This window comes from Rhodnius prolixus, unplaced genomic scaffold, assembly GCF_049639745.1.
Source record: "Rhodnius prolixus isolate KJV_2025 unplaced genomic scaffold, Rpr scaffold_10, whole genome shotgun sequence".
Taxonomy (NCBI): Eukaryota; Metazoa; Arthropoda; class Insecta; order Hemiptera; family Reduviidae; genus Rhodnius; species Rhodnius prolixus.
In genome coordinates this window covers 12,698,296-12,719,329 of record NW_027411615.1, presented here as the reverse complement: position 1 = coordinate 12,719,329, position 21,034 = coordinate 12,698,296, and the positions used below count along the sequence as shown (strand labels likewise).

The 21,034-nt window shown below is 29.9% G+C and overlaps 1 protein-coding gene across 5 annotated transcripts in view; it reads left to right on the top strand.

Annotated features, from left to right (window-relative positions):
* The window catches only part of Moe (moesin), a 52,130-nt gene extending 34,253 nt beyond the window's left edge, over nt 1–17,877 (top strand). For all 5 annotated transcript variants that reach the window (XM_074134003.1, XM_074134004.1, XM_074134005.1 and 2 more), the window contains 9 exons: nt 5,074–5,196; nt 7,347–7,498; nt 8,476–8,706; nt 10,527–10,787; nt 10,877–11,003; nt 12,423–12,653; nt 14,151–14,186; nt 14,289–14,516; nt 15,966–17,877. In XM_074134003.1, coding sequence (XP_073990104.1) covers nt 5,074–5,196; nt 7,347–7,498; nt 8,476–8,706; nt 10,527–10,787; nt 10,877–11,003; nt 12,423–12,653; nt 14,151–14,186; nt 14,289–14,516; nt 15,966–16,130 — 1,554 coding nt within the window. In that variant the 3' untranslated portion in view covers nt 16,131–17,877. The remainder of the gene's footprint in view (nt 1–5,073; nt 5,197–7,346; nt 7,499–8,475; nt 8,707–10,526; nt 10,788–10,876; nt 11,004–12,422; nt 12,654–14,150; nt 14,187–14,288; nt 14,517–15,965) is intronic.
* Nucleotides 17,878–21,034: the final 3,157 nt, after the last annotated feature.

Here is a 21,034-nt window from a genome sequence, read left to right as displayed (position 1 = left end):
TTATGGAATTAAAAAACCTGATGGTTATATTATGTATAAGAGTTATGATTTTATTGTTCCAAATAATGTTATAAATATTATCAATGAAACGTAAATGAAGTAAAAGTGAAATAAATAAAGTTATCTATGCTTACGTTGAATTTTAGTGTTGATTGAAATCTTAATATGGATTCGATTAGAAAAAAGTAAGAACATTATCATTGAAACGTAAATGAAATAAAAGTGAAATAAATAAATAAAGTTATCTATTCTTACGTTGAATTTCAGTGTTGATTGAAATCTTAATATGGATTCGATTAGAAAAAAGTAAGAACATTATCATTGAAACGTAAATGAAATAAAAGTGAAATAAATAAATAAAGTTATCTATTCTTACGTTGAATTTCAGTGTTGATTGAAATCTTAATATGGATTCGATTAGAAAAAAGTAAGAACATTATCATTGAAACGTAAATGAAATAAAAGTGAAATAAATAAATAAAGTTATCTATTCTTACGTTGAATTTCAGTGTTGATTGAAATCTTAATATGGATTCGATTAGAAAAAAGTAAGAACATTATCATTGAAACGTAAATGAAATAAAAGTGAAATAAATAAATAAAGTTATCTATGCTTACGTTGAATTTTAGTGTTGATTGAAATCTTAATATGGATTCGATTAGAAAAAAGTAAGAACATTATCATTGAAACGTAAATGAAATAAAAGTGAAATAAATAAATAAAGTTATCTATGCTTACGTTGAATTTTAGTGTTGATTGAAATCTTAATATGGATTCGATTAGAAAAAAGTAAGAACATTATCATTGAAACGTAAATGAAATAAAAGTGAAATAAATAAATAAAGTTATCTATGCTTACGTTGAATTTTAGTGTTGATTGAAATCTTAATATGGATTCGATTAGAAAAAAGTAAGAACATTATCATTGAAACGTAAATGAAATAAAAGTGAAATAAATAAATAAAGTTATCTATTCTTACGTTGAATTTCAGTGTTGATTGAAATCTTAATATGGATTCGATTAGAAAAAAGTAAGAACATTATCATTGAAACGTAAATGAAATAAAAGTGAAATAAATAAATAAAGTTATCTATTCTTACGTTGAATTTCAGTGTTGATTGAAATCTTAATATGGATTCGATTAGAAAAAAGTAAGAACATTATCATTGAAACGTAAATGAAATAAAAGTGAAAAAAATAAATAAAGATCTATTCTTACGTTGAATTTCAATGTTGATTGAAATCTTAATATGGATTCGATTAGAAAAAAGTAAGAACATTATCAATGAAACGTAAATGAAATAAAAGTGAAATAAATAAATAAATAAAGTTATCTATTCTTACGTTGAATTTTAGTGTTGATTGAAATCTTAATATGGACTCGATTAGAAAAAAAGTATATATAAAGATACATAAACAAAGTATTTAAGCATTAGTTCAATAGATGCAAAGAACCTTAATTTATTGAGCACCTGAACCAAAAAATAAAAAATAAATTATGAGAGAAAACTATAAAAGTCTTAAACATTGTTAGTAGTTACATGAATGGAAGGAATTATTCAACAACATTTACCATTTCCCGTAACATTTTACCAACAAAAGCGCAATATATATGAAAAGTAATGATATAAAGCTTCGCTTATTTTGATCAATAAAAATTGTTCTATTCAGTTAACATATTTTAAAACTTCAGCGAATGCAAGAAATATTTTAAGGAAAGATTTAACCGTATAACATAAGATCGTATCCCAACAATGTTAATTTAGTTGAATAAACGATGTTTTAACAGAGTTATCACGATTGTAGGTGGTATTGGTAAAAGATCAATTTTTATTGACAGAAATTGTTTAATATTTCTTTTCTCTCTGAAATGCTTTTATTAGGATTATGTTGATGTTCTAAAAATATCTGTGATGTGAATTTCATTCTATTTAAGTATTCTTTTGTTATGTTTCTGTTCTAAGAAAGTAGCTTTTGCCTAGTAGGTAGATAGTATCCGGATGTTTCTATTAAAACGCCATTTTCCTATTAATAGAATTTGCATTGTTAGCAAATAGCAATTAGTAATTTTGAGATAATATGCTTCTGATATCCCCGCTATTAACAACTTCAGATTTAATATTTTTAATTGGAAAATAATACAAGTAATTTGGCGTTTATAGTAGAATATAAATCTGCTTCAATTCTTACTAAAATAAAATAAAAAAACCTCGCTTTTAAAAATGGCTATTATGAATAGTATCTTCTTAAACCTTTAAACCTTCTCACCTTGAGCCAGGTATTTGCCTGTAACTCTTCTACCGTCATTATTTAAGGAATTAGACTACAGCCTGAAAAAAGAAGTTACAAGTAAAGCCTTATGAATCAGAAATACTTCTTTCTCTGTTGGAAATCCCATTTTTCCTTAAAAATATAAGTTTTATTTTATATTGTTTATTTCATAACAAACTTAATCTTCGTTTCACAAATATTAACTCAGGTAAGTAATTCAAACATTTGGTGATCATTATTATTTTTTATTCGTGGGCTTTGCTTTGCCAACCAATCGTTCCCATTTCTCTCTAATATATTTTCAGGGTTCTGTACACACCTTAAACGGGATCATCAGCACTTTTGCTGATTCCACTAGACTTTCTTTAAGTGTCCTGAGATGCTAGGATGTTCTAGGCAGATCAACATCTCTTATAATAGTTCTTTGCGTTTCTCAAAACCGTGAGAAAGAATAATGGAATAGCGTGATAGTTATTGTCATTGTAACCATCATGTAAGAGATAACATGTTTGCAGTTCTTCTAAAATGATTTGTATTCTGAAATAATGCAAGATAAGCAACCGTTTAGGTGCACTTTCGTGATATAAAGTACTTAATGTATTTTATTATAAATTTTGTCTTTAAATAATAAATAAAGAAAATACTAATATAATAAGGTTGAATTCTTGTTTTGTGAAAAGTAGTCAAATATTTTTTTTCAAGACATGTTTTAAAGAAACATAAATTTTTAAATTCACTAAAGCAAGCAAAATAGTTAAAAACATAGACGTGTATAGGATCAGTAATTTAAAGAATTTTCATTTGAAGGACAAAAGTAAATAACTAAATATTATTCTAAAAGCAAGCAAATGAATATATCTTTAGTCCTCTTTTCGTGTGAATGTTTTAAGGATTCAATGTAAGAAATCTTTTGTCCTTCAAAGAAAAAGAAACAAAATTGCTTCAATTAACGAGAAGAATTGATATCAAAGCTGTTTTTCCATTTGGTATAGGTGCTTTTTAAAATAATCTTTTACTAAATATATCTGAAAGACATCTTAGTTTCCAAAGGTTAGGCTAATATTTAATAAGATAGAAAAATAGTATGGAAAATGTGGTTTCACATGCCATCTTACGTATCCTAAATACATAGATAGATTGTAGAGAGGAATATGTGGCTTCACAATTGCCATCTTATGTAACCTAAATACATAGATTGTAGAGAGGAATATGTGGCTTCACAATTGCCATCTTATGTATCCTAAATACATAGATAGATTGTAGAGAGGAAAATGTGGCTTCACAATTGCCATTTTATGTAACCTAAATACATAGATAGATTGTAGAGAGGAATACGTGGCTTCACGATTGCCATCTTATGTATCCTAAATACATAGATTGTAGAGAGGAATATGTGGCTTCACAATTGCCATCTTATGTAACCTAAATACATAGATAGATTGTAGAGAGGAATATGTGGCTTCACAATTGCCATCTTATGTATCCTAAATACATTTATAGATTGTAGAGAGGATAGCTAGAAAGCCCATATCTACAGTAGCTTTAAAGATTTATTATTATTTTAATTCTTTTTTAAATGCCTCCGTACAGTGTTCTCTCCAACAGTAAACACTGCCATAACCAAACAGTATGCTGTTAGAAGCACTTATCAAGAGAAAATCTAAGGGCCAACAGTTGGATTCGAACCCGGCACCTCCGCGTGCGAATCCAATACGCTAAACGCATCGCTAATCTCCTCCCTCTAAGATCTATTATTTGTTTTCTTTATTAGTGTCACACTATCTTCATAGAATATAAACACCACTGTAACTTAGTGGTGTTGTGACACGAGTTTGTTAGTGCACAGAACCTCCCAAGTAATAGGGTACATCTACTGCCTTTGTAGGCCCTGTGTGTGTAGTACTGGGTGATTTGTGAGATTACGCTACTAGCTGGGACTCCCAAGATCCCTGAAGAAATGGCTAATTCTATTTCCCAAAATGGGATGACCTATATAGGTATAAAAAAGAATAAATAATATCAATTTTAATTTCAGTTTTTTACTGTATTTGTCCTAGATATCCTTTTCTCCCAGTCCCGTAACTCTGGAGGTCTTCTTGGACGCCATCTATCCAATTTTCCCTTGGATATGCCCTTTCTTCTTCTTCTTCCTTCGGTTCCAGTGATCCATCTCGTTTTTCCTTCAAAGCGCCATCTTTCATCATATAAGTAATAATTTATAGGAAGAAAATCCTAATGTGTCTGGATTAGAATACTTTTTTAAATGAATTCTTTTGAGTTTTTATTAAACTTTTTTTTTGCTGTTCGCAATTTTTATGGTGTAGAATACATTTTTTTCTATTAGATTCCACCTTCTCGTAAGTAATGCACCACTGACTTCAATAATAGTGACCCCGTTTTATTTTTTGTTGGAAATTATCATATATTATTAAATTACTAATTTCATCCAAGAAATAATGTTAGAGATTTATAGTTGACAAATATATTATTTATCTATGTGTATAGTATATAAATTTATATATGCAATTTTCACAAAAGGTTTCTTTGCGAAGATGTATTTAAAATAATACATTTTTACAAGGTCAAAAAAGCGTGTGTAAAATATTAGATGTGCCAGGGTCTTATAATATGTCAAATCCTTGAAAATATTGTTGTCAGTAGGTCACAATTTAAACAAATTTAATTATATATGCATAATCTTCTTTAAAGAAGAACTTAAATTATTTTAATCAGGCCTATTTTATTTGTTTGGGTAGTTGGTAGAAAAAAAAAATTAATTTTTTGTTTATTTATTTTTAAGGTGATGAGCCAAGATGTTAAGAAAGAAAATCCACTTCAGTTTAAATTCCGAGCTAAATTTTACCCCGAAGATGTAGCCGATGAATTAATTCAAGATATAACGCTACGTCTATTTTATCTTCAAGTAAGTATCTTTTATTTAGTTTATTCGTCTTTAATTTTTTTTTTCAAATAATGATGGATAATATCTGGGTTTGTATGGTACAATTTCACTCCAATCTTAAGATTTCTTTGCTATTAGTTCTCTTTTTAGCTTCCGTAACAGATTGATTCTTTCCGGGAAAGTATGATGCAGCTCACACTTGGAGAGCTCCCTGTAGAGTTTCCATGAAGGGAAATAATGATCTGGATTAGGTTCTTAACATTCCTGACCAAAGCAAAGAAGATGGAAACTTAAAAACATTCCCAATACTTTTAATAAGAATGAATGTAAATTCATTTTTTACTGTTTATACTAACTAGTAAAAAGAAATTCACTCTTATGATGGATTTTTTAGACTTTAATTGCTTTCCTTCTTCATAAAAATCGTACTCAATTGAATGTATGATTATAAATATGGAAAGAATGTGTCTATATCTTACTGAAATTACCATTAACTCATTTTTTTTAAAATTGGACTTATACCACTTTCAAAAATAACAGCTCATATATTGTTTTTGTGACTTCAGGCGCGTCAACATCTAAGGTTATTGGCGCCCGGAGCTTTTTTCAGTGCACTGCCGGCCTCCGGACAGTGTTCTCTCGTTACAAACAACACTGTCCATCACCGGACAGTGAGCTGTAAGAAGCTCCTAGGAAGAAAAAAATCTAAGGGTCAGCTGCTGGATTCGAACCCGGGACCTCCGCGTGAGAGTCCAGTATGCTAACCTCATAGCTAATCCCTTCCCTATATATTGGTTTTACAAATGCTTATTACTCTTGGGTTTCTTCTACTTGTATAATTAGGATATTAATTTACTAAATAAAAAGCTCAAATGTCATTTAGGGTAGTATTTATTTATTTTTTGTTTTGACTTTTTGATTATTATGTAAACAATAACACTAGTTGTTAAAATATTACCTATATAAACAAAGATATTGAATTGTTATCCAAAATTTTAATAACTTTTGTTATCTGAAACTTGAGTCATTTCTCATAAGCTCATATTACATAGATTTGAAAATAATTTTTAATACTATTTTATCAGAAGCTGTAAAAGACAAATAACATTCGGGCTAATAATGATTATTCAAAATTGCTTTTTACTTCCACTTTAATTTATCAAAATTAACTATTATTATTTTATATTTCTTAACTCAAGATTATAATTAGGGCTAGATTTCATTTATTTGTAGCATTCTGCCATTTGTGGCCAGTGTCACGTTTTCAAGTAGAGTTTCTCTTTCATTTAAATTTGTAAAATTTACTTTTTCTAGTAAATGCACTTTTTATATACAGCTACTATTCGCTGTTAACCTGTCGAAATGCGTATAATTTTCATATTACTGACCTGTTTCCTATTTTTAAGCAACATCTAATGTCGATTTATCATTTTGATATAGAGATATTGTCTTCCACTTATAATTTTCTTATCTCACATGTTACCCTTAAAGGGAAAATTTTTAGTAGAAATCAAATTCACTACACCAAGCTGAAGGATCAACTTCTGTTGATGGATGAAAATCTGAAATCGTTAAGCAACATGTGCCTTTAGAATCAGCATATTATTCATTACTACCAACCTAATTATATTTTAAAGTTTAAATACAACGTTTTTTGTTGTGCGCTTCATTTCGTCGATATCTCGTATATTTTTGTACTATTTGTTCACAAATAAAGAGATTAAGTGCTTTGTATTCCGTTGACAAAAATTTTTGTGCTTTATTGAAAAAACTCTTTTTTATTTCAATGATTTTTTTTTTTTTTTTGTAAAAAATGTTATTAAATCAGCTAAATGAAAAGAGGAACAATAAACAAAAGACCGTTCACACGGTAATTAATAAATTGAGGATGTTGAATGAAAAGAAGAAAACAATAGGTAATATTTATTTCCGATGTATTGTGTAAATATTTCGCTTGTTTTTCTTTCTTTTTTTTTTTAAAAAAAAACTAAACCAAAGTATATTAACGAGGTAAACTTGAAAAAAAGAAATATTTTTTATACATTTTCTAAAGAATTTTGAAAATCAGAGAATTGATTTTGCATATTATATTTTCAGCTTCTCTTAAATTATAGAAGCGTTTTTCTGATGTCTTAAATATTTTAATTTTCAAAGTAATTTATTATTTCTAGGTGAAAAACTCAATACTCTCAGATGAAATATACTGCCCACCAGAAACTTCAGTATTACTAGCTTCTTATGCTGTTCAAGGAAGACATGGTGATTTTAATAAATCAATTCATAATGCGGGATTTCTTGCAAATGATCGCCTTCTACCACAGAGGTATTTTTTTTTTTTTTTTTTAAATTTTATTAAGAGCTTCATTGTTATAATGTAAGAAAAAGTTAGGTTTCAAAATTCATTCGTTCAACTTGTTACAAAAAATTAGGATTGGAATGATTTAAGGAAAAGTTTTTGTGTCAGGAAGGAAACAAAGCAAAAATTTGATTACTATGTTTGCTACTTCCAAGTACTACCTGTATGGTTGTGCTTTTATTTTGTTAGCATTTGAAATGGAAAGCATTTTACCAAAACTCAAAAGAATGAATAAAATTTTATCATATTTTAAAGAATCAATGATTCTTGAAAGAATCAATGTTTGTGTAATCTATGTTTTATTATTGCTATTGATTCTATGGGAAGGTCTGGTATCCGAGACCATGCAGCCTAAAGCGAGAAGGCAATAGATGGTGCTGATAGGTAAATTTCCTCTATTTACAATGTCTAGAATCTTCTCAGAATCTTTGTTGGGAAATGATTTCTTCTGATAGCAAAGATTCACTTTTCTCATTTTTGTGAACTCCTGATGGCAACCAAGTGAAACAGGATGTGAAAAGTTGTTCCCTACACTTGGCCAAAGCCTCACCAAGAGAAGAACCTACAGTGTTTAAAGAAGCCAGTCATTACCAGTTTGTTTTGGTTCCTCATGGTTTTAACATTGATTTTGGGAATGGAACTAGTTGCAAGTTGAAACTCCAATCATGGCCAGCTCATCAGCAACTTCGTTGTCCCAGGTGATAACATGACTGGCACCCACTCCAAGAACTAACTCAGTCGAATGTTTAACTGAAGTCTCAGTACTTCTCAGATAGTCACAATGCACTAAGTACGATTTTGATGATTTTTAATCGGAGATTATTTTGCATACAATAAACTGATGTGAGACAACGGATTAGCCTTTATATTAGCTATGAACTTTTTTTCTAATTATAATTATGAAACAAACACCTCATTTTTGTTTTTTTTTTTTTTGTTTTTAGAGTTATGGATCAACATAAAATGTCTAAAGAAGAATGGGAACAAAGTATAACAACATGGTGGAACGAACATAAAGGAATGCTAAGAGAAGATGCTATGATGGAATATTTAAAAATAGCGCAAGATCTTGAAATGTATGGTGTCAATTATTTTGAAATCAAAAATAAAAAAGGGACCGAATTGTGGTTAGGTGTTGATGCGCTTGGTCTCAATATTTATGAAAAAGATGATAAGTAAGCGATTTCTTTTACTATTTACTATTAGTATTTTATATTATCTTGATATCATAGTAATGTTGCGTGAAAAAGGATTTCTATGCAATTTATCGACTTTAAGTATTGCTTACTTACTTACTTTTGTTGGCTTGTACTATCTCTTAACGATTAACATTCAGGTGGGATGACTTCTTCGTTTATCATCATCCTTGCCAGTTATTATCCGAAGACCATTTCTTCCCGGATTTCTTTATCTCAGATTTCGAGGTTAATGCTTTTTGTTCTGGTAGCAGTAATTTATTAGGTCTTCCCTTTGGTGCTACCTTCCTCAAATGCCAGTTTAATTTCCTGTTTGAGTAAAAATACGATCGGTATGGCCGCGTTCGTCAAGGGTAGGCCCTCTTGACCTTTATAAAAGCTGGAGTCCCTCAAGGAAGCATTCTAGGCCCTTTTCTTTTTCTAATATATACTTCTGACTTACCTCTGTTCCAAAATACAATAGTTTCAACATTCGCTGACGATACTGCTATACTTTCATTCCACTCCGATCCTGGCCAAGCCAGTCAGAACGTTCAAATCCATTTAAATTTTTTTGAAACCTAGTTCCGAAAATGGAAAATAAAAATAATGAGCAAAAATCAGTGCACATTACGTTTACTTTACGAAAACCTGCGATTCCACCAGTTCAAAGGGTGTAACGATTCCTCCAGCTAACGTAGTACGATACTTAGGACTGTACATTGACAAGAAACTCACGTGGAACCCACATACTCGACTGAAACGACAAGACGTGAACAGACGCTGTAAGCTACTTACTAGACTGCTTGACCGCAGATCCAAACTCGACTTAAAACACAAACTGACAATTTACAAGACACTTTTAAGACCCATATGGACATACGGAGCTGAAGTGTGGGGCTCAACCAAACCCTCGTAACTCCAAACGCCTGCAGACACTACAGTCTAAAATCCTACGGAAAATCCTGAATGCTCCTTACTACATTTCTAACCTTACCATACACACTGACCTTCACATCCCCTTTGTCACTGACCTAATAAAGTCTCGCTACCGCAACTTTCACAGCCTTCTAGCTCTCCATCCACTAATCCTCTTGTACAACAGCTCTCCTCTTCTAACCTTCCAGACAATCCTCCTCGTCGCTTGAAGCGGAAATGACCTAGGGACCTACTGATATGAGTACAATCCACTGAAAAAGAGTTTCACCAATGGGTGATTGCTCTTACATGACATTCATGAGAACTTAACCAGTTTCATCAAATTTACTTGATGCAACATTTCTTGCAGTTGTAAATATACTAATAAAGTGAAAAAAAAAATAGTAAAAATATTTTAATAAACTCACAACTTTGCCATATTTTGTTTCACTCTTTCTGATTTGGCTAGAACCATCAGATGTCTATTCTTTCTCTCTATCTTCTTTTTTCCCCCCTTTAAAAATGTTAAAATGTTAATTTCTACTGCGTTACATTCAGATTTATGCGAACAAAGAATTGACAAATTATTAAGGTTTCATGAAAACAGTTAGTAAATTTGTAGTATGAGAACCTCATATAATTACAGTAATTTTTCTTGTACCTAACTAGCCTATAAGTTTGACTCCTTTATTTTGGTGTAATATCGGCCATTATAGTTTCTATAAAAACGATTATTTGCTGCTTTAGGTTTATAAACAACAGTTTCATTGCTTTTTTTTTAAAAAAGTATGGCTAATTTTGGAACAGTTTGGAAAGGTTTGAACAGTGAAGAAACTAGTATACTTTCATGCTTTGGTTCTTTATAAACATGAGATTTATAACCATATTTTCATATATTTCAGACTTACCCCTAAGATAGGATTTCCTTGGTCAGAAATAAGAAATATATCTTTCAATGATCGTAAATTTATTATCAAACCAATTGATAAAAAAGCACCAGATTTTGTATTCTTTGCTGCAAGGGTCAGAATTAATAAAAGAATTCTAGCTTTGTGTATGGGTAACCATGAGCTGTATATGAGGCGTCGCAAGCCTGATACAATTGATGTACAGCAAATGAAAGCCCAAGCTAAAGAAGAGAAATTGGCTAAACAACAGCAGAGGTTAATATCTGTTTTTACTTCAATCTTACTATTAATGTTCTTTTGAAACCATATTAGAATTTAGTTTTACACCATCCATCTATTTCTAGAGAGAAATTACAACTTGAAATCGCCGCTAGAGAAAAAGCTGAAAGAAAACAACAAGAATATGAAGAAAAAATTAAATCTATGCAAGATGAAATGGAAAAGAGACAGCAGGATCTGCAAGAGGCTCAGGTACTTATTGTAGATGTATTAACATCTGTTAAGTATCATTAATCATACGTAATTTGCCTGTAGAAATTGTTGTTATAAGTAACTTAATACAGGATAAATTGCTACCCAGCACTCCAGAAATTCAAACTGGCATATTGTACCCCATTCCCCTGATTACAGTTAATTCACTGACAATGCTAATCCGGAGATCCCGGGTTTGACCTACTATATCTTTACTTAATGTTAAGGTTAACAGTGCTTCCACTATTAATGTCCGAAAAAGGCATTAATTTTTCTATCGTTTCGGCAAACTTAATTAACCAGTTAAGCGTGTTTGTGTACACGTCAAACCAAATCTCTATTTCGGTACGTTGGACGTGCATACTCGTTGTGAAAAATATAAAATTGCCATTAACTATAAGAACTCGAAATTTTAATAAAATACAATAAGAATATTATTTGGAGGGATGTTTCCTTTATCTTACCAATAGAACTGCGGTGGGAGTCAGCCAAATGATAAGTGGTTAGTACATGTTTGGTCTCCGCATTAGAGATTGGGAATAACACCCTTGTGCAAAACCGTTTTTACCTTAGATAGAGATTCAGACCTCAGTAGAGCATGATTTCATTTCGCATAGAATTCAAAGCTCTTTTCTTCCTTGTAAAAGCTCTTGCGTCCCTAGTTAACTAGGCAATGCATACGTGAAGCGGTGCAATATTTTGAATGAACACAGAATGCTCTGTAATCTCAAGCCCCGAGAGATTGCAGCAAAAAAGTGCTTGCAGTGACTTATTACGCTGTTGTAAACTTTTGGTTGTTTTGTCCTGCGTTCGACGTGTATACCACGTCATTGTCTGATTTTAATTCCGCACACTGTGGAGAGTTTTTAAAACTAAATTCCACGCTTAACTGGTTAGGTCAAGTAATAAAATCTGGCTAATTTTTACTGTATCACCAACAAGATATAAAAGTAAATATTTTAACCAGAAAAAAAACTACCAAATTTTGCGCCTGCATAATCCCGCAGCTTAACATTTCTTCTTTAATAATAACATGTGTTTTTACAATTTCCCAATAATTTAACATTTTATGCTTGAATTTAACAAATTATTATTCAGGAAGCATTACACTTAATTTTAACTTTTCGGAATCGCCAAATTCCTTTCCCCATAACTGAAATAGCTGAAATATTCATCCACCTAAACTTCTCAATCAACAGCTTAAAATTTCGAGTTCAACATACTTAAGAAGATAACTTTCAATATTTTCTAAAATTTCAAGTAAATACAGACTCAAGGCGAAGACTCTTTCACCACGTTCTCCCTAATTCGATTGTGGTTTTTTAAATTAATTAATCCATAAGGAGGGAAACTATTCAGTTTTCTCGTTTTTCATCTTTTCGCCTACTACGAATATCAAATAGCGATGGATGTTTACAGGAAATGATCCGTCGTTTAGAAGAACAACTGAAACAGTTGCAATTAGCCAAAGATGAACTAGAGGCACAACAGAATGAATTAACAGCAATGATGAATAGGTTAGAAGAATCAAAGAATATGGAAGCTGCAGAACGTGCCAAATTAGAACAGGAAATTCTGGCCAAACAAGAAGAGGTTACAAGAATTCAAAGCGTTGTAGAAGCTAAGGATGAAGAAACTAAGAGACTTCAGGTACATATTATTTCTCAGTACTTCTTTGTGAATTTGATAGTAAATTTTAATAACTAGTCGCTAAACGCTTTTAAATTAGATTACATCTCTTGCAAATATTATTTAGTTTGATAATATACTTGATTTTTTTTTGCATGCCGCTTTGGGAACCTAATCACCATTAGGCAGAATTAATTTCCTTCTAAGTAAAATTTAAAAATAATTGGAATATTACAGATCACTTTTTCAAAATAGGATTTATTGAAGTTAAAACTCAAACCTGGTTAAAACTAAATTAATTCATACTAAAATCTTATTTTTCCCTCATGTCACGTAAAATAACTTTACCAATTTCTTTCCATTCCAATTATTATTGGAATATTATTGGTTAAACAATTGAAGTACTGATTATACAAGTTTACTGAAATTTTCTCATATTTGTTTTCTGAATCAAAGTTACTAAAATTATGTGTAAACATTTAAGTTAGTCACTTTTTTTGCGCAACACTTAAAATAATTTAAAATTAACGTTCGTTTGCAGTAAATCATTATAATTTTTATTATAAATTCAACACATTAATTTCCGCAATATTCACCTAGTACAACTTTCTGACATTTTTTTTTTTAATGTGTACGATGAACTTTATCAAAATAATAAATTTTCTCTTGATAAACGTCCTAAATTCTCTGTAGGAATTAGACTTCTGAATCTATCTTTCCATTGTTATGAAAAGGAAAATTAATTTCAATCGAAGTAATAAAGAAAATACTTAAAGAAGCATTCTTGAGATTGATGATATCTTCCTTCAAATATGCTGTAGACATAAAGGTCTTCTTTTTTTTTTAGTAATGTGTGGTTTAGCAATCATTTTTGTGTTTATCCAAATCTATTTTGTATCCCGAAGCTTTTCCTCCCTCAGAAACCTTCAAGACTTAATATTTGTTTTAGGCGTTAAGATTTTTAAAATCATCTGGCGAAATCCCGGACTACGGTCTCTGTGTAGTTAGAAGCTCCTAGAAAAAAAAAACATATCTTAGAGAAACACGCTTGGATTTGAATCCGGCACCTCTGGTTTATAGCTCCATCACACTACCAACTGTGTTTCTATTTTTATTGCTATCTACAAAGCACTATTTCTGAATTAATTGCAGTTAATATCTATTTCTAAATTCACTATTGCCTGAATTTCCAAACATTTAAAGATTATTATCCGTGGTCATTTCTTTTGGACTCTATTGTAAAAAATATCGATAATCCCTATTTTATAGCAGAAAGAATCCTACTTTTTCCTTACTTACTGTAGGCAGTTATAAGATGCTATCTTCTAAATACAATAGCAACCCGCTCTTTAAATAATTTTCAGTAGTTAACAAAATTTCATTTTTTTTTCTTTTTCCTAAATTTGTAGAAAAAAAAATTATTACAGTAATTATTTGTTATATTTTATTAATCATTTACTGTTTTAACTCATTTTGTTGTAAGTAAAAAGGAGATATTAAGTTTTTGTAATGTTGTAGGATGAAGTAGAAGCTGTCCGCAGAAAACAAGCTGAGGTGCGTAAAATACATTATCTGGTTTGGGGGGGGGGGGTATATTAAGAAATTTGTCGAAAATATTTTTTAAGCTTAAATTAATAAAAACTTTTTACAAAACAGGAAGAAATGGAAGCTGCTAGAAAGAAGCAGGAAGAAGCTACTGCTGCAATGTTGGCTGCATCCACTCCGCAACATCATCATGTCACAGAAAATGACCAAGATGATAATGATGATTTGCCAAATGGTGATGTTTCTCGAGACTTAGCCACTGATGATAACATTGTGGATCCTGTTGAAGAGAGACGTACCTTAGCAGAAAGAAATGAAAGACTTCATGATCAACTAAAGGTAATTATCAATAAAAGGTGTTATCAATAAAAAAAAGTCGAGAAATCTTTCTCATTAATTTATTTGAATTTTAAAAATTAAAGTTTTAATTGAAGTACAGTTCTCATGGTAAACAAAAATGCTACATTAAAAAATAAATAAAACGTTACCTTAGTGAGGGGAAAACATTTAAGGAATTCGTCTAAATATTCCACTCAAGCTTTTATTTCCATCCATTTTAAATGTTTATGTTGTTATCCATTTTGAACTATATATAGTTCTTCTATATATCCACATTCACACACAATAATCTATTCTCAAACTATATATATATATATATATTATACTATACTACTATATAAGTTCTGTATCTGTGAATTTTTGTTAACACGAGATTATATGAAAAAAGTAATGACCAATAAGGTATTCGTTTTTGATGCTATTGTCGCTTCAGAAACAAGTTTTAGCCCGCAATCCGTTAAACAGATACGATTTTTCTATTCAACTTGTTCACTATATGACTATTTTTTCATTTTTTTCGGTATGATGGTGCAATACGACTTTCAAAATTTATAAGCACCCAGTCTCAGTGTGAAGAAATCTCAGGATCTGAGATTGTTCCAAGAACGATAAATTCTTTTCCAGCATTTGGGAGTTTCCCTAGGTGTCTGAAATTTTTTCGAATAATATCGTCGCACCTACTGGTATGGTTGTATTGGAGTATCCTTCATTTTCCCCTATTATTTGCAGTTGCCATCACAATAACCAGTGAGGGGATCATCAGTTACAGAATTTATTTTTCTTAGGCCGAAGCTCGCCTCAAATCTGTTTCGGTTACCATTGCCTAGACCGCGAATTCTGATCCAGATCGACCCTCTTCCTCCCTTATCATCTAACCAAGAAATCTATCGCCTATTTCTCAAAAGGATTCAGGTTTCATTAATGGAATTTTCAGCCTTATGCATCGCCACGGCGTCGGCCATTTCATTCCTTTGCAGGACGACAACACCCAACACTGATTTTAGAGTTACTAAGTTAGGAATACATTCTCAGACCATCTTCATTTCTAACGTAGGAGATCACTTCATTGCTGGCAGCCTATCTTATCAGTGAGGGTCACTATCTCCCTATCCCGATAGATCATGTCAATGATAAAACCGAAAGCATCTTCGGGAACAAGCTACGAAACTTTCTTATATGCTCATTTTTTACAAAATCCTGAGTTCAAAACTACCAAGAAGTTATAAAAAAAATTGCTTGCAATGACGGATAAATTCAATGATACTTTTCATCATATTCATTCAGTTTTTAAAAGCTTTGCCAATTAGAATTCTAATTATTGCAATTAACATAAGAGAAAATCATGAGAGAGTCCATACCTTTTTTGTTTTCAGAAAATTCATTTTGGTATTTATTTTTGTGCTGTTAAAAATGAAAATTTATAAGAAACATTTTTTTTTATAATCGTAGATGTTGAAACAAGATCTGGCCCAATCAAGAGATGAAACTAAAGAGACGGCAATGGATAAAATTCATAGAGAGAACGTTCGTCAAGGAAGAGATAAGTATAAAACATTAAGAGAAATTCGAAAGGGTAACACAAAACGTAGGGTAGATCAATTTGAAAACATGTAAAATTTATTTCTGAATTTAACAATTATAGAGTGTTTTTATTGCTAGAATTTGAGAATACCCATAACGAATTAAGATGGTTTATGGAAACATTTTGGTTACTAAATTTGTTCCTACTTAGTGACATATCTAATTTTGTGACCAAAATTTTTTCTAGCTTGCGACGCTCAATAAAAGCCGAGTCATGTATATTTTTTTCAAATTGTGGCATAAAAGTATATAAAAAAAAAAAGAAGAAGGTTAAACATTTAATATACTAATTTATTGTGCGAATCAACATCTTTAGAATCAATATCTAATAAAAGGACATTAAAACAAAAAAATTCGTAAAAGCCTGGAAAAAATAAAAAAAAAAAACTTTGTATCTTAACTTATTTTGAGTAATTTTTGCATTTAATTTCATATATAATATATATTATATTTTAAACAGTTTAGTTTTATACGTTAAAGTAAACATCTTATAAGTAACACTAAATTCTTAGTAGTTGCCAAAGCATTTTTTGAAACTATATGAAGCAAAGAACTTATAGTCGCCTTATTAAAATACAATATAATTCCTTTTTTTTTTTTGTTATTTTTAAAGAATTGTTACTATTAATAAAATATTAAAAAAAAATACTTTGAAATAAGTCTAAATTGTCAATATAGTGTCATATGTTTACATTATTAAGATAAAAAAAAAAAAATGTTAATATCATATCTGATGTATATATAACTCGAATATCAGAATAATTATTTATGTTAATAAAGCACCTTCAGATGTACTTGAGAATTCAAACCAAAACTAAAAATTTGAAATATATTTTTTGACCAAATGAAAAATAAATAAAATTGTCATATACTTAAAATGGTACATTGCTATCTTGTACTGAATGGGATCTATTAAATGGTGCTTTTTTTCAAGAATGTTCACATATTAATATAAATTTGAAAAGTTTATTGGAAAGTAACTTATCGAAGAAAATATATATTTATATTTTAAAATAATAAGAAAGAACAAATGATTTATTATAACATTCCGAACTTCCATTTTTTACATATAACTTCGTATCCTTCTACTTATTTAAAAAAAAAAAAAAAAATTATATATATATTTATATATGAGTTACATTAGTGAAGAAGTGGCCTTACGATAAAATTAGACTTACCTATGGTTTAAATAAACTGTAGTTTTATTAAGCTTTAAGTGATAATATGTATCAAAACCCCTGCAATCATTTATGAGTGTACCCCTTGATAGAAAGTATAAAGTTACACAAATTGATTTAGAATGGTTTATTTAATAACATTATATCAAAAACAAAATTTTCTAGTATTATAAATTAGTATGGACTAATTTGGCAAATTATTGGTACTTAATTTTATTTTGGTTGGTCTACTTGTAATAAATAAAAAATTACTTTTACGTAACATCTTTGTTCTTGTTTTTTTTTTTTTTTTTTTTAGTCATTAAATAATGGCCCCGTACAACAATTTAACTATCTCTTGCAACTGTCTCTTCCCCCTATCTTGATTTACATTTTCTCCTTGTTTTTTTTTGTCGTTATATAATTTTTTTTTTATGCTTCTGTTACGTTTAATTATAATGATATATTTCATATATTTTGTTCATTGCAGTTTAAATTTTGCAATTATTTAAATATTGTAGATATTCTTATGCTTTCAATTAAAACAAAAAATATTTATGTACTGTATTTGTTTAGTCATGTTAACAATATATATATATATAATAAAATGGGGTAAACTTAAATTTGGTTTATTTTCGGATTCCTTGCTCATGGTATTTTCAGGAATTTAAGAAAGTAATAAAAAGGGATTTTATGCCGTAACTTTTTTGGGGCAAGTCCGGCGTCCTGTCCTCTGCAACTAAAAAATTTGTTCTAGCAATAGCTTAAATTCTACTAATCTACTAATATTCTAATTTTTCTGTTATTTTTATGTAAGTGAATTAAAAATAGTTCTATGTGATTGGAAAATGACAGAATTAACGTACACATTTTATGTTGAATTTTTCAATCAAATAAAAACCAAAATTTCAGCTTTTATTTTGACGAGGAAAAAATTCAAATTATATGAAAAAGATTTTAATTTATGTTGTATTACTTTGAAATAATAGAAATACTTCCTTGAAGAACAGCTCCCTAAGGTAGCGTAGTAGTACATAGTTCTTTAATTGAATGGAATGCAGAAATGATGCGAAATACCTCGCTTACGAGCGGGCGTGCTGATATAAAGTGCACCATGGTCACTTCGAGCCAGCGAAGGGAATTGGATCAAGAAAAAATTAAGCTCTATAATAAAATCATAATTAGTGATAAATAAATAGGTTTTTATTTAATATTGAAACCTATATCACGCAATTTAGACTCTAAAATGATACAATAAAGTTGAGACATGTCCTCAAAAACAGTCTTATATAATGTGCATAGCAAAAACCATTTAAAAATTATATTATGCCTTAAGCAAAAATATTAATTTTTGTTTTAATCTCTATTCAAACGAAACGAAATAACAACGTATTAAACTATCTTTAGGCTTACTAATCAACTTTAAAACAGCCGGTTTTCGAAAACTGGAACTAATAAAATAAAATTGCATAGTAGAAGTTATTGTTAAACTATAGGTTGAACTTGGGATCTACAAAACTAAAGAAAGCGACAGGGAAGAATTGAATTATTATATGCAGCCAGAGTTGGCCACTGATTAAAAAAAAAAAATTTAAATTTAATTGATTAAATTTATTTTTAATTTTAATCAGAATTTAATCGTAATTTTAATCATATGACAATTATTTAATCAATTAAATTTCAGATTTAATCGTTAATCAAACTAATTTAACCAAACTAAAAAAATTATGATTAAATCTGAGAATTAAATTGAACTATAATTTTAATCACCGAATTAGTTCAATTTCAATCGTTAATCAAACTAATTTAATCATCCACTTTTATGGCTTTTCAACCAATGGTTCGAACCACGTTTTGGCGAGGCCCTTTTTCTAATCGTCTTCAATAAATACTTTTCGGTTAATTTTTGTAGACTTGGACTTCTTCACGAAGGAAGAAGTCTAGAGCAGTGGTTCTTACCCGGTGTTCCGCGAAATTTCAATTTTAAATGTATTGAAATTTAGAAACTTAGGAAAGATACGAAAACAAAAAATTATTACTTTTTTTTTAATTTGAATTTAATTTTAAGTTCTTGCTAAATACCGAATTTCAAATTATTTACTGTTAGTGTTCCGCGAGAAAAATATATACATATAATTGTGTTCCGCGTCTATGAAAAGGTTAAGAACCACTGATATAAAGGGTTGAAAATTTTTTGGGCCATGAAATTCTGTAAAATTATGGCCGTTCTATATCTCCCGCTGTGAACCACGTATTCGTATGAAATTTTATTCTCTTGTACACTTTGTTTTTCTCAATTATAAACTATAGTTATTTTGTGCACAGATCTATAAATGTAGAAGCTATAAAGGGTTGAAAATTTTTTGGGTCATGAAATTCTGTAAAATTATGGCCGTTCTATATCTCCCGCTGTGAACCACGTATTCGTATGAAATTTTATTCTCTTGTACACTTTGTTTTTCTCAATTATAAACTATAGTTATATTGTGCACAGAACTATAAATGTAGAAGCTATAAAGGGTTGAAAATTTTTTGGGTCATGAAATTCTGTAAAAATATGGCCGTTCTATATCTCCCGCTGTGAACCACGTATTCGTATGAAATTTTATTCTCTTCTACACTTTGTTTTTCTCAATTATAAACTATAGTTATTTTGTGCACAGATCTATAAATGTAGAAGCTATAAAGGGTTGAAAATTTTTTGGGTCATGAAATTCTGTAAAATTATGGCCGTTCTATATCTCCCGCTGTGAACCACGTATTCGTATGAAATTTTGTTCTCTTGTACACTTTGTTTTTCTCAATTATAAACTATAGTTATTTTGTGCACAGATCTATAAATGTACAAGCTATAAAGGGTTGAAAATTTTTTGGGTCATGAAATTCTGTAAAATTATGGCCGTTCTATATCTCCCGCTGTGAACCACGTATTCGTATGAAATTTTATTCTCTTGTACACTTTGTTTTTTCTCAATTATAAACCATAGTTATTTTGTGCACAGATCTATAAATGTAGAAGCTATAAACGGTTGAAAATTTTTTGGGTCATGAAATTCTGTAAAATTATGGCCGTTCTATATCTCCCACTGTGAACCACGTATTAAAACGGAATTTTGTTCTCTTGTACACTTTGTTTTTCTCAATTATAAACTATAGTTATTTTGTGCACAGATCTATAAATGTAGAAGCTATAAAGGGTTGAAAATTTTTTGGGTCATGAAATTCTGTAAAATTATGGCCGTTCTATATCTCCCGCTGTGAACCACGTATTCGTATGAAATTTTATTCTCTTGTATACTTTGTTTTTCTCAATTATAAACTATAGTTATTTTGTGCTCAGATCTATAAATGTAGAAGCTATAAACGGTTGAAAATTTTTTGAGTCATGAAATTCTGTAAAATTATGGCCGTTCTATATCTCCCGCTGTGAACCACGTATTCGTATGAAATTTTATTCTCTTGTACACTTTGTTTTTCTCAATTATAAACTATAGTTATTTTGTGCACAGATCTATAAATGTAGAAGCTATAAACGGTTGAAAATTTTTTTGGTCATGAAATTCTGTAAAATTATGGCCGTTCTATGTATATCTCCCGCTGTGAACCACGTATTCGTATGAAATTTTATTATCTTGTACACTTTGTTTTTCTCAATTATAAACTATAGTTATTTTGTGCACAGATCTATAAATGTAGAAGCTATAAAGGGTTGAAAATTTTTTGGGTCATGAAATTCTGTAAAATTATGGCCGTTCTATATCTCCCGCTGTGTACCACGTA